The following is a 16,358-nucleotide window of genomic DNA, read 5'->3' on the forward strand; positions in this document are numbered from 1 at the left end:
AAACAGAGTCACAAATGCGTGTGAGAGTGTAGTGTAGAAGATCTTGCAGACAAATGTATGCACTTTTGGTCATAATGTCCAGGGGTCACATTTCTGTTATTTGAGCTAAGGAGTGACATAATACAATATGAAATGTATTCCAGCATTTATGGTCCTCTGCTTCTTGACTTTTGATGAAGTATGACCATTTTCCTGACATTAATGCCACCATTCTTTCCTGACCATGAGAGATTGTATCTCCAGGACTGTAAGCCAATAAATTCTCTCCTTTAATTCATTTCTTGTCAAGTATTTATTCACAACAATGATAAAAGCAATCAACACTACATAGACATAGGCATAGGTGTAGACATAAACTTAGGCATAGGCATAGACATAGATATAAATATAAAACATAGAAAAAATTTGATGTTGAAAGACCATTTGGATATATAGTGTCTAAAGATCTGGAAAGAAGTCTAGCCCCATGAGGTAAATCTAGTAATCAACACAGCATTTAAAAATGTGTAGATAGATGAGTAGACTAGGAATGGAGAAAGAAAAATCTAGAAAAGCAAGTAAAAATTTGACAGATTATGGAAAATAAAGTACTTCCTGACACTGTTTTAGAAGCTTCCTCTTTCACGATATCACACTCAACAACCATGTTACTGTAAGATGGTCATATTTATAGAAAAATATTTAAAATTGTGAGTTTAACTGTACTCGTGTTCGATCATTCACTCTATTCCCTAAGCTTTGGGCACAAAACCCCACCAATCTATCAACACCTGGGTACATTTTAATGAACGGCCTCCTTTCTCTTTATAATTGTTAGATTGTGGGGTGCAGAATGAAGGAACAAAAAGCAGGAAAGAGACAAAAGTCTAGCCTCAGCAGAAAAAACTGCACTTATTAGGGCAGCAGCAAGGGGCATCAACTTTCCTCACAGGAAGGAAAGTGGTGTGAAGGGGAGGGAGCTCCCATGGACTCTTACAGGCATGGGCAGGGTGCTTCAGCAAAGGAAGCTGATGGAGCCGTGAAGGGTTTCACGTGCAGGGTAAGACAGTCTTGAGAAATTTGTGATCGTCTTTCCTGTGTTTGGGGGGACTGCTTCCTCAGGCCGAGAGAGCAGTGTACCTTGAGAAGTGTCTCCACAAGCAGTTCTCCCTGAGTTATGGAAGTGCCTGACCCCTAACAGCTGAGGAACAGGAGCAAGGCCATTTAAGCAGCAGGACTTCTAGTTTCCTGAAGCTCGGGCCTGCTTTTTATAATACTTCGTATATGTGTGCATTCACACATTTTAGCAGGAAAACTGAACTAGTTGTGGAGATTTTGAGCATAGGTCCAAATATGACTAGGTAAGAGCTGAATCAGTTTCATTACTCAGAGTCTGCTGAGTAAAACTCAGGTTTACTCAGTTTCAACACTCACTTCTTATTCCTTATATGATCTCATCTCCAAATGTTCTGTGGTATACAATGTGTGTAGTAAGCCTTTACATCTTTTATAAGCCTTTAAAATGCATGGCCATCTTTTGATACAATTTAAGGTGTGCTGTTCTATTTAGTGAAGCCTTTAAACAAGACAGCCATGACTTAGCAACATAAATAATGATTGCTTTCTAGTTATCGCTGCTCTTGTGAAGCAGAAAGCTCTGTGGAGCTGATGTTCCTCTTCCACATGTTACAGGCCTACACATGAATTAGGGAACACATCTGCCCTTCCACACACAATGCTGGGCCACGCTCACTTGGGTTCAGATAGGCTTCCCTTAAGAGTTGCTATCAGGTGGGCATGGGGACACAGGTCTAATTATATTCCATCAGTAGTAGCCTGATGAAAGCAAGACCATCGTGACTTCGAAGCCAGGCAGCCTGGGCTTCATACATAGGGAGATTCATATTTCAAGATAAAGAGGGAGAGGGAGAAGGAGGGGGAGGGGAGAGTATGGTGGGGAGGGGGAGAGAGAAGAGAGAGAGGGAGAGGAGGGAGAGCATAAACCTTGTCTTTAATCAAGGAGCCCTACATCCAAAGCACACAGTCTGACCTCAGCAGACAAAACTGCACTTATTAGGACAGCAGCAAGGGGAATCAACTTTCCCCACAAGCAGGGAAGTTGAATGAAGGGAAGGGATCTCCTGTGGGCTCTTACAGGATTGGGCAGGGTGCTTACGTTTAAAACGAAGTTGTTTCTTAACTATGGAAATGAAAGCTAGAGTAGTTTAGTACCAAAAGGCAAAAACTAACTGGCACCATCGTGCAAAACCACTGTGTGTTTCTGCTAAATCCCTTCTTAGACCTGTAACCTCCAAGTGGATCTCTTATTGGCATGAATTTCAATTTTGCCATCTATAAAATTGAGAAGGAGGTGCAATTGTCCAGACACGCTGAGGGTCAGTGGAGACAGTGTGAGCCAGGTGAATGAAGGGGCCCTGTTGTGCACGATGTCAACTGTGCAACCAATGTCAGGAGCTGCCTTCCTTGCCCTATACTACTCTAGTGATTCCGACCAGATGAAACTTGCATAGAAAGGTCAAGCTTCAGAAATTGGAATTATCTTTCTGACATTAAGTTAGAAGCCAGCAAGAGAAGGAGATGATGAAACCACAGGAACCTGGTCCAGTTCTGTTCAGGAAGGCCAACTGCTGTCCCATATCATGTAGTTAGTGTCACAAGCCTCTCCTTGAGCCCTGCTCCTTTATTTTAGCTCTTTTTTCTCCTAACAGTCCCCCGCTGGGGTCCAGCGATGATGCCCCCGCAAAGATTCCTAACGTCCCTTTCCCCTCCCTTGCCCTCCTCCCCACCATCACCGAGCGGTGTCTCATCCCTCTCGGTGCCGACCTCCGCCCGCGGTCCCCGCAGTTGTCCGCGGCGCGCCACGGCGCACGCTCGGGGGCGGAGCAGGCGCGTCAAGCTCGGCGGCGGCAGTGGCTGTGTCGGCGGATGCGCGGGCGGCAGCGGGACTCGCGGGTCGCAGCTGCCTCTGCGCCCGCCACCTGCGCCGCCGTCACCTCGGTGGAGGGCTGCGGGGCGCGTGCGGTAAGGCCTGGCGGCGAGCTCCGCGCGGCGCAGGCTCCGGCTCTGCGCACTGCGGCGGGGCCGAGCGGGACGAGCTGGGGCCCGAGGCGGGCTCCATGCAAGACGCGGTGTCCGATGCCCGCGGGGAACGGGGACGGGGTTTGGGGACCAGAGGCGCGGAGGGCCCTGGGGTGCTGTGGGGAGGCTCACCTGGCCCTGCAGCGGCCAGCCAGTCTGGAAAACCACCGAGCCTTGAGGACAAGGGTTGTGGGAGCCCAGCTGTAGCGGCCAGCATCGCTCCAGGAGGACAGGGGGCTGCGAGCCAAGGGGTCAGCCCTACTGCAGTGCTGGAACTCATCCCCAGGGGTAGAGATGGCTGTGGGTGAAGGACCTAGTGCCATGCCCTTTGGGCCTGCTTTGGGGGTGTAGAGGATAAATATGGGGTAAACCTGAGAAGAGGGGGCGGGTAAAAACAGGACACTGGCGTTGCAGATACAAGAGTGGGATGGCAATTGAGTGTTTAGGTCTCAGATTGCAGAAAACAATTTTATGGTCTGAAAATGAAGCAAGTAGAAGAGTTTTTGTTTTGTTTTGTTTTTTGTTTTTTGTTTTTTTTTAACTGTTTTGCTGTCAGTAAATGCTTGAGGGTTTGCTTTATTGTTTGTTGTACTCTTCTGGGTATAGGCAGTGATGTTAATTTGAAGGTAGGAACATTATCTGAAGCCCACTTGAGTTTTGTTTCCTTACTATTACTCAGAACTATCTTTTTGATGATGACTGGTACAGGAGTTCCCACATGAATGGAAAAACTAACAAGCCAACTTACTACCTGGCATTTTCAGGGTAGAAAGCAGCATGCAAATTTAATAATATTTTACAAGCAGTGGGTTTAGAGTGTGAAGCTGTTTTATGACAATCTTCTTGTATCTGTTTATTGCTTTACTTTGAATTAAGTGCGTTAGTAAAATGCATAAAAATCCATACAACATAGATTTTAAAATTTGACATCACATATTCTAGCCAGAGTGAACCATTTTAACAGTGTGTTAAGCATCCTTATAGGTATCTGTCCGAACCTATTTTGTTTGGCATTTAAATGCCAAATTTTAACTTCATATAATCCCAGACTCAGAAACGGTGCATTCACCAATTGTCTATTACTGGAATCGTGTTTTCTCCTTATGTTTATTTGAACTGAGTTTCACCATGACTTTAAAGAGGCTTTTTTGCTATATAAAGGACACTTAAACGTTCAGTGATGTAGGATTTGAGATATGCTTGCCAGTTGGGTAGCCATGGTGAAGCTCCTTAAAGAGAAGTCACAGGTTTGTCACATGCTCCCTAAGTGTGAACACCTTCTTGTTTTCTCTTGTAGACTGAGCTGCTGAAACTTCCATTTTCAAGATGAAGATTTCATTGGCCATCTCCTTTTTTATTTTAATATCCTTGTTGTTTGAAGACGCTTGTTCTAAAGAAAAGTCTTCCAAGAAAGGGAAAGGGAAAAAGAAGCAGTATTTGTGCCCATCGTATGTTCCTCACATCTTATATCCTTCTGCAGAGCAATGTGGCTGCTTTTGTTAGAAAACCAGACTGGTTATTAAAATGCCCGCCCACAACACTTTTTGCATCCAGTCATGCATGTATTGTGTCCTGCTTGCAAGACGTTGGAGTAGACAGAGGTTTGAAACATGATGATGGCTTCCTGGTGGTAAAGGAGGCATTGTACACACACCTTTACATATCAATTACAAAAGTGAGACAAGCTGTTATAGCTTTCTTCTGCCAGATATGCAACTTTAATTGGATGCTGTTGGTCCATGCTTTGAGCAAATACTAGTTCAAAAAGTAGATTTAAAAATAATCTGAAATGAGACTCATTAAGAACCAGATAAGTGATATCTTGAGGTCTTATTATATTTGCATTAGTATACACAGTGGAAGTAAATTTGCATGGTACATAACATTTATTCTGAAGTATTTTTTTTGTAAAGGACTTACAAAAAGAATTTAGTGTATCCCTCAAAAAGTGTGTGATAAAATATAGAATTACTTTTGTTAAAAAAAATCCAACTACTGTCTCCCAAAAGTCAAAGTTTATCAGCCTGGGATCTTTTCTAAGAAGGGTTAATATTACTGGGCAATAAAAGCTGGAGATATCCAACTGTTATAGCAGATAAGCACTATATAATGACTTCTAAGGATTATAATGTGATTTTAGGTCATAACACAACACATGTAGTTACTTTGCTGTTATAAGCCATTTTTCACTTATTGTCGAGAAATTATATTGACCGCAGAGAACATTTTATTCCAGCATCATAACTTTACAGGTGAACCATTGAAGCTTTATAAATGTCTGTAAGAAACATAAAGTGTCTTTTAGGAAGAAAAAGTTTGTAAATCAATGATGTTAGACTGGATACATTGCAGTTGATACTGTAGAGATGTGAAAGACTTAAAAGTCTGAAGGCAGTGTCATGGAGACTAATGTCTAGCATTCAGTAAGTCTCCTGTCATGTCCAGAGGCATCTCCTAATGTTACCATTCACAGCCAACCTATTTAGCAGTCTTATCAGGATGAAATGTAGGGTAGCCTTGAATCATGTGCATGCATGTACTTCCTTGGCCTCTGCACCCTTGGGTAACTGCTGAGGAGTGAGGGGCAGGCCCATATCTACCATGTGCTGACATCAGAACTCCTCAGTGTTACCAGTTTTGTGTCCTAATCAAGAGGTCAGCACTCGAGATGATGTTGAGCCTTCTCCTCATGTGAAAGACACATTTTCAAGTTCGAAATATTCTTTGTTGATACAAGCTGGTATATGCCTTGTAGTTGTGGTAGCCTCGTGTAGTGAGGATGGGGTCAGGCTATTGTGGGCCAGTCATGCTGTTTTTCCAAGTTAGTGGTGTTCTGGTTATTACCTTCCAGTCAAGCCCCTACCATACTTCCTGCATCAAAAATCATTTTGTTTAGACATCACAACAGAAAATCTTGTTGCCTCCATTTACCTTACAATAGTAGTTAGAGGATACTTGCTCTTTTTCAAGACTACACTATCAAATTGTCCAAAGTATATAAATGGTCAATATATATGGTGTGTCTAGTTACTTAAAACAGATTTTTAAAAATGAGGTAAGATAATAAAAAGTTTCCCTTGGAGGATATGAATATTATGAAGTTTCATAAGGTGCCATCTATACCTGTTGAGCTCTTGTCACAGTACTTCACATGTTATATAATGAGTTGAAAATCCATCTTTGCTAGTTTCTACCATAGTCTTAAATTTATTTTATTTTTTTATGAGACTAAGTAAAGTTTCATTGATAGTTGTAGTAATCCAATCAAACGTCTACCTTATTGACATGTAACTAGGGCTGAGATTATAACTCATCAGGTAAACATGTTCTGCTGAGTTTGGTCACTGGAACCCATACATTGGAAGGAGAGAAACAGTTTCTACAGAGGTCACCCGACAACCACATGCTTGCTGTGACACATGCGTACATGATCATTAAAATAAATAGACAGAAAGACACACAGACAGATAAATTTGCCCTTGTAAATTACACTTGTATATTTTTGTGTTGGATTCATTTTATAAATATTATCTCTTGCCATAGGAATATAATTCTATAGTCTCAGCACTTGATAGGAGAATTTAAAGCAATTCTGGTTTATATAGTGATATCTAACCTAAAACAGCAGAACTAAAGTAAAATAAATGAAAATCAGCCTTAATGCTAAGAGCTTAAGAAATTCAGAAATGGTTTCTCTTGCCAGAATTTGGTCTATTATATTAAAGTTCTCTTAAAAACTCAGGTTAGAATCTCAGCCATGTAATGTGCTGTAAGTAATCTTATGTGGTTATTTGTACTTTAGAAATCTAAACTATTAATTTTGTGTAAATTTATTAGGTGTATTGATTAGCAGAGTTGTAATTAGAAATCTCAGAAATTGAGGGTAGAAAATTAATACTTCATATCATGAGATTCTTGCGTGGCAAGCTTCTGTTTATTTAAACACTTCAGGAGTAACGTTGATAAGCCATTCGAGCCTACCCAGTATATTTGTAGTGAACAAGAATTAACTATTTTCTTTTCCACTAGAACAGTAGTTTTATTCCTCCTCTGTTATGAGAATGCACATATTAAAATACAGGACAGGGGCCAGAGAGATGGCTCTGTGTGATTTTCCATCCTGCTGGTAAGATTTCACCTAAACCCATGCATATAGCTGCACTCACCCACTATACATATAACATAACATAAATTCCCCAGACTTCATGTCTAGTTCAGAGCTGGGTAGAGGACAACACCCTCCATCCTAACTATTCTATCGAGGCCCAAAGCTCAACTCACCATGTGGAAAGTACTCTCAGAACTCCTCTACACCACTCCTAACACAGTGGCAAAGGTGCCAACAAATGACCACACCACCTCCTCTGCAGTCCTTGGATCACCCTTGTCCTACCCTTTCTATATCAGCATCTCAAATTCAGCAGGCACCAAGATTCAGCAGCTCAGCAGCTTTTTGAGCACCTCTGGAGTGTCTCTAATCTCACCTCTTTACAGGCATTGTTTGAATTATCTTTCTTACAATCTATAATACAGCTTGTTTTAACTTCTCCACCATTTCTTCTTTTTTTTTCCCATGGGTATTTCTGCTCCACAGCGACTCTAGAGTTTTTGTTGTTATTTTGTTTCTGTTTTGTTATTGTTTTGGTATTTTCCCCTTACATTTTGGTTCTAAATGAAGTCATTCCAATATTGAGATGCCTTGCAGAAATTCCATGACTTTTTGGATATGGCTGTCATTTCTTGTCTCTACACAGAAGATTTTTGATGGCTAGAGTCCAACATCTTCATCAGTATCCTCTCCATCCCGGTCTGTGGCTCACCCAGTGCACACCTGCTCTCTCTTTCCCATCTCCACCAGAGTTCTTCTCAATAGTTAAAGCACCAGTGCTCTCTGGCTATGTTAGTTAACTCCCACCTCAAGGCTTTTGCTCGAAATTCACAGCAATAACTATCACCTGTTCACTACTAAGTCTCAGTTTGTAAGCCGCAGTCTGTAAGCCTCAGTCTGTCTGCCTAGAACTTTACAAACATTGCTGCATGCATCCTCTTCATTCAGCAGTTTTTAAAAATTATTTAATCCTTTCTTACATTCCAGTCTTAATCTGCCTCTTGGTCCACCCTCCTGCCCCGACAGCTCCCCATCACATACCTCCTCCCCCTCCCCCCAAGTATCCAAGAGGATATCCCCAACCCCTCAACCCCCATCCCACCCGACCTCTCCACTCCCTGAGGCCTCATGTCTCTAGAGGGTTAGATGTATCTTCTCTCACTGAGGCCAGACCAGGCAGTACTTTGCTGTATATGTGTCAGGGGTCTCATATAAGCTGGTGTATGCTGCCTGGTTGGTAGTTTAGTGTCTGAGATATCTTGTGGGTCCAGGTTAGTTCAGACTACTGCTCTTCCCATGGGGCTGCCTTTCTCCTCAGCTTCTTCCAACTTTTCCCCAGTTCAACCACAGGGGTCCCTGGCTTTCTTACATTGCTTGGGTGCTAGTATCTACATCTGACTCATTTAGCTGCTTGTTGGGTCTCTCAGAAGGCAGCCAGGCTAGGCTCCTGTTCAGAAGCACACCACAGTATCTGTAACAGTGTCAGGCCCCTGGGCCTCCCCTTGAGCTAGCTGGATTCCAGTTTGGACCTGTCACTGGACCTCCTTTCTCTCAGGCTCTTCTCCATTTTTGTCCCTGCAGTTCCTTCAGACAGGAACAATTCTGGGTTAGAGCTTTTGATTGTGGGATGGCAACTCTATCCTTCCACTTGATGCCCTGTCCCTTTACTGGAGGTAGACTCTACAGGTTTCCCCTCCCCACTGTAAAGCACTTCATTCAAGGTCCCTTTGAATTCTGAGAGTCTCTCACCTTCCTGGTCTCCGTACATTTTAGAGGGTCCCCCCACCCTGCCACATTCTACCTCATGAGACTGTCTGCTTCCATTCTTTCTGCTAGCCCTCAAGACTTCAGTCCTGTTTCCCCCCAATACTTGATCATGTTTTCCATTGTGAGACATCTGGATTGTTTCCAGCTTCTGGCTGGACATAGACAAGGACACTATGAACATAATAGAACATGTGCCCCTGTGGTATGGTAGGGCATCTTTTGGGTATTTGCCCAAGAATGGTAAGCCTGGGTCTTCAAGAAGATCTATTTCCAATTTTCTGAAGAACCTCCAGGTTTCCAGAGTGCCTGTACCAGTTTACAATCCCACCAGTAATGGAGGAGTGTTCTTCTTTCTCCACATCCTCACCAACATGTGTTGTCACCTGAATTTTTAATCTTAGCCATTCTGATTGGTGTCAGGTAGAATCTCAGGGTCATTTTGATTTACATTTCCCTGACCACTAAAGACTTTGAACATTTCTTTAAGTGCTTCTCAGCCATTTGAGATTCTTCTGTTGTGAATTTTTTGTTTAGTTTTATTGCCCATTTTTTTTGATTGGATTGTTTGTGGTTTTGGTGGTTAGCTTCTTGAATTCTTTATATATTCTGGATATTAGCCCTGTATTGAATGTGGGGTTATTGAACATTTTTTTCCCAATCTGTAGGTTGCTGAACTGACAGTTCCACAATGAAGTAAAAGTCAACCCAAATATAAAATCATGACCTCTACTGAGAAATGTGTGTGTGTGTGTATGTGTGTGTGTGTGTGACTGGTGCTATGCTTTAGTGAAGCAAATCCCATTCTCTTTTCTCATTTTGACAGTCGGATTTTGACACCTTCTCCATTTGTACAACCCTCTTCTTGACTTCCATGGTCATGATTGTTCCTGGAGCTTCTCCAGTTCTTTGTAAACTCATGAGAGAACCATACTTACTTGACTCATTACTAGGGAACAACAGATGGCACAAAATATATATCAGGTGAAAATTTCTTTAATAAGTGAAGGGGAATCTAAATGCCTTTGTCTGTTTCTTACTGCTTCTATTATGTTTGGATTCAGTTGATACGGTCTCAGCATATGGCCAACTAGATTTAATCACAACTATGCTAATGAGTGGAATATTTTTACCCTGGGTTATGTTTGGCAGTATAATTTTGGCTTCATCATATTCAACATTTTATCAGTGATTAAATGAAAATAATAAAGAAAATAAAAACTCACAAACTGAAATTTGTAACATTGGAAAAGGTAATGTGAGATAGAATTGGAATCCAGTATAACCCTGAATTAAGAGAAGATAAGAATTGCATATTGAATATCATATGTAATATATATATATATATATATATTGCATATGCAGTATATATGTAGTATATGTATATTTATATTCATAAATACATATATGTATGAATACAGTGTGTGTATATATATGGGTTAGACTCTATCCATATATACATATGAATATATATGAATATATATGAATATATATATATATATATATATATATATGTATTGATGGCAGGACAAGTGAAGTGGGCCTGTCTTGCAGGAGTATAGAGTGGCTGACCAGAATGAATACTTGGATGAATATAAATATAAATGGAACACAATGATATACAGATAGGAAAATGTCTTAATGAAACCCATTTTTTATGATAGTAGCCACAAAATAAAAGTAAAGTGATAGACAAAAGTGTAATGAGATAGGAAAATTGGTTCATCTACTACTTGTGCAAGTATAGTTCGTAGAATATTTGGAAAATGTTTGATTATGTCATCATGTTGATACAAATGAATGTGCATGTATAGATGTATAGTGTTTTATTTAGATGTTTAAAGCGAAGTGTATGGGCACTTCTGCACTGTTTTACACAGTATTCCCAGGACAGGGAAATAATAGAAGAAGCAATTAAGATCTTTTCATACTAGGAAGTGCAAAAGGAACTGAGATAATTGAAAGTTGTTTGGAAGTGTTTGAAAATCTGTGATGTAAATAAAAAACTAGGCTTTACGGCTTGACATTAGCTTAAAGCCAGGGAATACTGTGTAAAACAGTGCAGAAGTGCCCATACACTTCGCTTTAAACATCTAAATAAAACACTATACATATATGCATGCACATTCATTTGTATCAACGTGATACAAATATGGAGTGAGACTTTTGGCTTCAACTTAAAAAGTTTTGACTAGCGATCAGATGAAATATAATTGACTGTATCAGGACTGGCAGGTATTGTCATTAGAGCCACTCTGGCATGGGAAATTTCTTTGACTGGCCTATGTTAGGAGATTTGAAATTGAATAGCTTGGAACCTGGGTTTTGTATAGTTTCTGAGCCTCATCTTGCCTTCTCAACCCATTTTGGCCCTGCACATGAGTGGCACAGGTTCCCTGCTCCCAGGGCATTGCTGAGTACACTCAGGTACTCAGGTGCTCAATTCTGCTATCAGCAAGGTCTGGTATCGGGATGCAGCAGGATTGCTACCATCTTGTGAAACACTCTGTGTTGTTCTTAGAGTTTTGGTTTAAGTAATTTTTTTCTTTTTACAAAATCTTTCTTTTCTTCTTTTTCTGGTCAGTACTATGTCTTCCCTCTAAGGAGTTTTACATGAAGTTCTAATTGAGGTGGCTTTTGTACGGGTGTGCAATCTTATCAGCCTGTATTTAGCATATCTTCTAAGTGTCCTCAAATCCTGGACACTCTAGTGCTAGAATCATGACGTAAGTAACTCAGGTTTACTTTTGCTCTTGTGTCCACACTAGAAAAGAATGGGAGTTATTTCTATAATTCTGCTTATAACCTAAATTATTATGTATAAATATAAATGCACTTGATACCTTCTCTGAGAGTTTTGTCTCTTTTAACATTTAATGCTAGAATATATGCACATCAGTTGTAGATATTGGTGAGAGGTAAATTCACAAGGAAAAACAAAAGCCATCATGTTTATGCAAATTATTATGGTAGTCATTAGTCTCTCTAGTTTCTTTTATCTAGCTTTGATTAGCAGACTAGATGGATCTTAGTTCCAGTTGAGGTTGTGTTTAGTTGTACTTATAGAATGTTCAAGTTGAAAATGTTGGCCAAAGATGAGAGGCTGACTGAAAAAGATATGACTCATGTAAAAAGTGGATGCACCTGGGGATTGTCTGTCCTGTCATTATTGTACACTTGGACCAGGGTTTTCTTCTTTCTTCTTCTAGTGTTTGGTTATGTATTTTCATACTATCTATTTTGCAATTTCTCTTTGCTGGCATACAGTTATTTTGCAATCACTTGAATTAATGATCTTGTTCTTCCAAATAATCCTTCAGTGTTTAAAACTGGCATCCCCATTACTCCAGTCAGTCAGGTGTGAAGCTGAAATGGGAGCTGCACCTTTCCTTTGAAATGATCTCCTCCACCGTCATATTCAGGTTTCATTTCGATGCATCTCCTCTTGCCAGCATTGTCAACAGATTTGTCATGGTATTTTCCCAGGGACTCGACTTATTGTTATATGTCTCAGCATACACTTCTCATTCTCTTCTTAATAGTCTTACAGTCAGTAATACAATTTCCAGCACATTTTCTTTAATCCAAAATTTTAAGAGACTTTCAAATTTATATTCCAGACTTTGGGTGCAGCTACAATCTTGTTTTAGAAAGGTTGATCTGCCCCATTTCCTAACCTTTCCTTGCTATTATTATTATTATTATTATTATTATTATTACATTTAGAAACATAACTTTCTGTTTATCCAGATTTTGCCAGTTCTTTAGGACTTAGCTAAGCAAATGTTGCCTTGCCCTAACAGAATTTTTAAATAGTCAGCAGCTTTGGTCAGGAGTGGGAATTCTGTGACGTAACAACATTCTGTAGAAGGGTGACTAGTTAATGTCTTAGAAATCAATTCAAATTCAGCTTTTGGAAAAAACAAAAGTATCTATCTTCTGATTTACTCACCTATAATACTGTACTAAATGCCTGTTGCGATAATTTCCAAGAATTATAATTATGTGGAAATTTGTTCATAGGGTCGCGATTCGTACTTGTTTGGTTGTGAATGTCTATTGTGTCTTCTTGGATTTGTTTTACTGCAGTTTGTTTTCATTAAAGAGTAGAAAAATAAATAACTTCTGATTAAGGCTTTATCTTAGGAAATAAATTAGACTACTTTTGTATAAGCCAAATTATAGAGCCATGACTAAGGGAGGAAATGCAGAAGATATAAGTAAATTAAAGGATACTATAGATGCCTCTAAAAAGAAAAGGGGATTTGTTTTAGCATATTTTTTCATTTATTTGTTTGTTTTCTGTCACCACAGTGATTTTTAAACAGGAAGAGACACAACCAAAATCAAGTATCCCTTGAATATTAATATTATTTAAATTCATTTTCATAACCCTGTGGTTAGGACTGATATTGGAATCTTTCCTTTCCCAGAATCCTTTCTCTTTCACATCATATATTTTGGTGGTTGATTAAACTAAATCCTTCATATGATGAGGTCTTTACTTTCTAGTTAAATCGTATGTAGGTTAATAATCTACGTTGCAAACAGTTGAAAGGAGGTGGCTATATGTAGTTTTAGCACATGGTTATTTGAAAGTTTGTGCCTAAGAGTTTCAAGTATGATTGATATTACAGTTGAATCCAATATGTAAGTGATTACATAGGAAATCCAGACTTAATCTTTTGACACATCCATGGTTTAATGACAGTGCAGTTAGACGTGATATTGGTTAGATGAATTCACCTTGCACGTCTCTTCACACATGCTGGACAAGACATTAGGTCATAGCAAGAAGAACATGACACACAACTGAAGATCATTAAGCCAATCCATTTGGGTTTCAGTTTTATCAGATGTATAGTAAAAATTTGATTGTATTCAATGACTCACCTGTTTACTTGAGGCAAATTAGTCTCGGACTTACGATATTTTTATGATTGGTTTTGTAAACGTATTAGTTAGGGTTAACTTTCTTTTTGTTTGTTCGTTTGTTTTTCTAATTATTTTTGTTTCTCAGTTTTAAAATAATGAAGCCTGATTTTTTTAAAGCCTACACAAAATTTGATTTATTAAATAAGTTGGTTACAAGTGGATCTAGTTTGATATTTAACATATCAAAATATAGGCATTTAAAAGTAGAATAATGCAAGTGAAAGTGGAATTGTTTATGTTATCAGTATCTCGTATTTTCACAAGTTAAGTCCTTCTTCATACTTGGGTCAGTTCCAGCATGACATTTTAATTTTTGGCTATAGAGCAGTGATTGTCAATCATTGGGGTTGGCAGCCCCCTTTACAGATATTTACTCCACAATTCATAAGAGTAGCAGAATTACAGTTATGAAGAAGAAAAGAAAATATTTTTTATGGTTGGGGGTTGTCACAGCACAAGGAACTGTATTAAAGGTCACAGCATTAAGAAGGTTGAGAACCGCTGCTGTAGAGGAGACATTTGAGACCTTCCCAATGTCTGTTCTTTCTTTACTCTGAGATGCCATTTCCTTTCCCTTTTTTCCTCCTCAGCTCTTGGCTTTGAAGAAAGTCTCCCTTAGTGAAGGGACCCTGGGATCCACCTCTTCCACTCTGAAAGCAGCTCGCTCTCCATTGTATTTATCTTTTATTTCTTTTATCCTTAAGGGCTTAAAACCATACTGAAGGGACTTGTACAGAATTCGTTACCTTTTCCCTCTATTAATTGTTGTATTTCCTGAACTAAAATGAGCTGTTTCCACTCTGCTGTTTTCTTCTTGTGGGCCCCCTTTAATTAACAAAACCTCACATTATCTTAAGAAGTGAAACACCTTTGGCCATTTATTTATTAGTGTACACACCCAGCTCTACTCTACTTTTTGACAAATATTATTTTCTTCCTCATAAATAAATCTAGACATCTCCTTGAAACCACTATTACTTGGTAAGGACCATGTGCTTTTCTCTACATTTTGCAGTACACCCTCGTTTTTACCTCTGGGTCTTTTCCTTGCTTCATGATTAGCTTCTAGAGTTCCCTTCTCTGAGTCTGTTCCCTAACCCTTCAAACTACTACTGATACATTAGTTTCACTGACTCCTTAACCACTGGAACTTTCCTGATAGTCATTTTTGACTCTTACATGACCTTCCCACCCATATTTTACCTGTACCAAGTTCTGATTGTGTGTGTGACCATTGGGAACTGTTGTACCTGTATCTTCATCTCTAGGTATGTTTATTGTGTGATATCCAGCCATTCATTTTCCATTTTCTACTGAACTTCACTGTAAATGCATTGGGCACTGCTCAGTGGGAGAGTATTTGTGTGAGGTCTTGGTTTTAATCCCCACTTAAACAAACAAACAAGCAAAAACGTCAATTTTATGTAATGTAGACATTAAATATTAACAAGAATGACTTACTTTATGAAATTTTCATAAGTATTGCTTTAAAATGAGTGAAAATAGCGTTTTCCTGTGCATTGCTGTGTGTTAGTTTGGGGGCTGACATCATGGAAGAATCCTTGTTTACACTATCCCATACATGTTTGTATTAGTTTCACAATGCTATGTTAATTTGGCTGACCACAAAGAAGAGATGACCCCATGAAATTGGAAAAGGGAAGAACACTTAAATAGATTTTCCTAATTTTGAATGTTCTTTAATCTTGTGCCAAAGTTAACAAATGATATTTCCTTAAGAGGGGGTTTTTATGTGAAGCCTACAATCAGATCAGTGAACATTTTGTTCTGTTTCATTGCAGTTCATTGGTCGAACATGCACATTGAATGGACTCTTTTGTCCAGAAATGATTTTATAACAACATAGAGTAGCAGCTAGAAGATACTTGCTTGCCTGCTTTGGACGTTGTCCAGAAGTTGATCCTGTCATTACACAACATCAAATGACACTGCCATTGAGTGTCCCTTTCTGTGTCAGTGGAGGGAGGATATAAATATTGGGAAGAGCTAATGTCCTTCTAAGATTCTAATTTGTGTTAGAAAATGTACATATGTCACTAGCAACTAATACAGCCGTGTTTTATCTTTTCATTACTTTTTCAAAAAAGAGGTACCTCTAATAATGTGTTACTGGTTTTCTGAGAATCGTTTTGACTGTGGTGTGGCCAGTTTGCAAGTAGGCAAAGCAAGCTTTAAGAACTGTTATTCTAATGTGCAGGCATCTCTGATGTTTGGAATAGAGACAGATGTTCACTTCTCTGCTATGGCCAGCCTTTTCTCCTACTAGATTTTCTCTGCATTGCCAGCAACTTGTTCTGGGGTAAACTACTCAGCTTCCACTTTACTGTGATATATATTCTGTGACTTCTTCCTGATGTTTGCCTTGCTTCTTTTTCTTAACTTTTCCCATCCCTTCCTATTTTATTACTTTCAGCCAAAAGTCACAAATTGTTCAGTGTCTCTGCCATGTAAC

The 16,358-nt window shown here is 39.4% G+C and overlaps 1 protein-coding gene across 4 annotated transcripts in view; it reads left to right on the top strand.

The window, feature by feature from the left end:
* Positions 1-2,874: 2,874 nt before the first annotated feature.
* Positions 2,875-16,358, top strand: part of Glrb (glycine receptor beta) — a 67,632-nt gene continuing 54,148 nt past the window's right edge. For 2 of the 4 annotated variants that reach the window (XM_028754924.1, XM_028754927.1), the window contains exons 1-2: positions 2,875-3,021; positions 4,376-4,526. In XM_028754924.1, the coding sequence (XP_028610757.1) occupies positions 4,405-4,526 (122 nt within the window). In that variant the 5' untranslated portion in view covers positions 2,875-3,021; positions 4,376-4,404. Of the gene's footprint in view, positions 3,022-4,375; positions 4,527-7,349; positions 7,503-16,358 lie in introns of those variants that run through there. The other 2 variants (XM_028754926.1, XM_028754925.1) reach the window with 2 other exon arrangements.

This window comes from Grammomys surdaster, unplaced genomic scaffold, assembly GCF_004785775.1.
Source record: "Grammomys surdaster isolate TR1022 unplaced genomic scaffold, NIH_TR_1.0 126039, whole genome shotgun sequence".
In the NCBI taxonomy this organism is placed as follows: Eukaryota; Metazoa; Chordata; class Mammalia; order Rodentia; family Muridae; genus Grammomys; species Grammomys surdaster.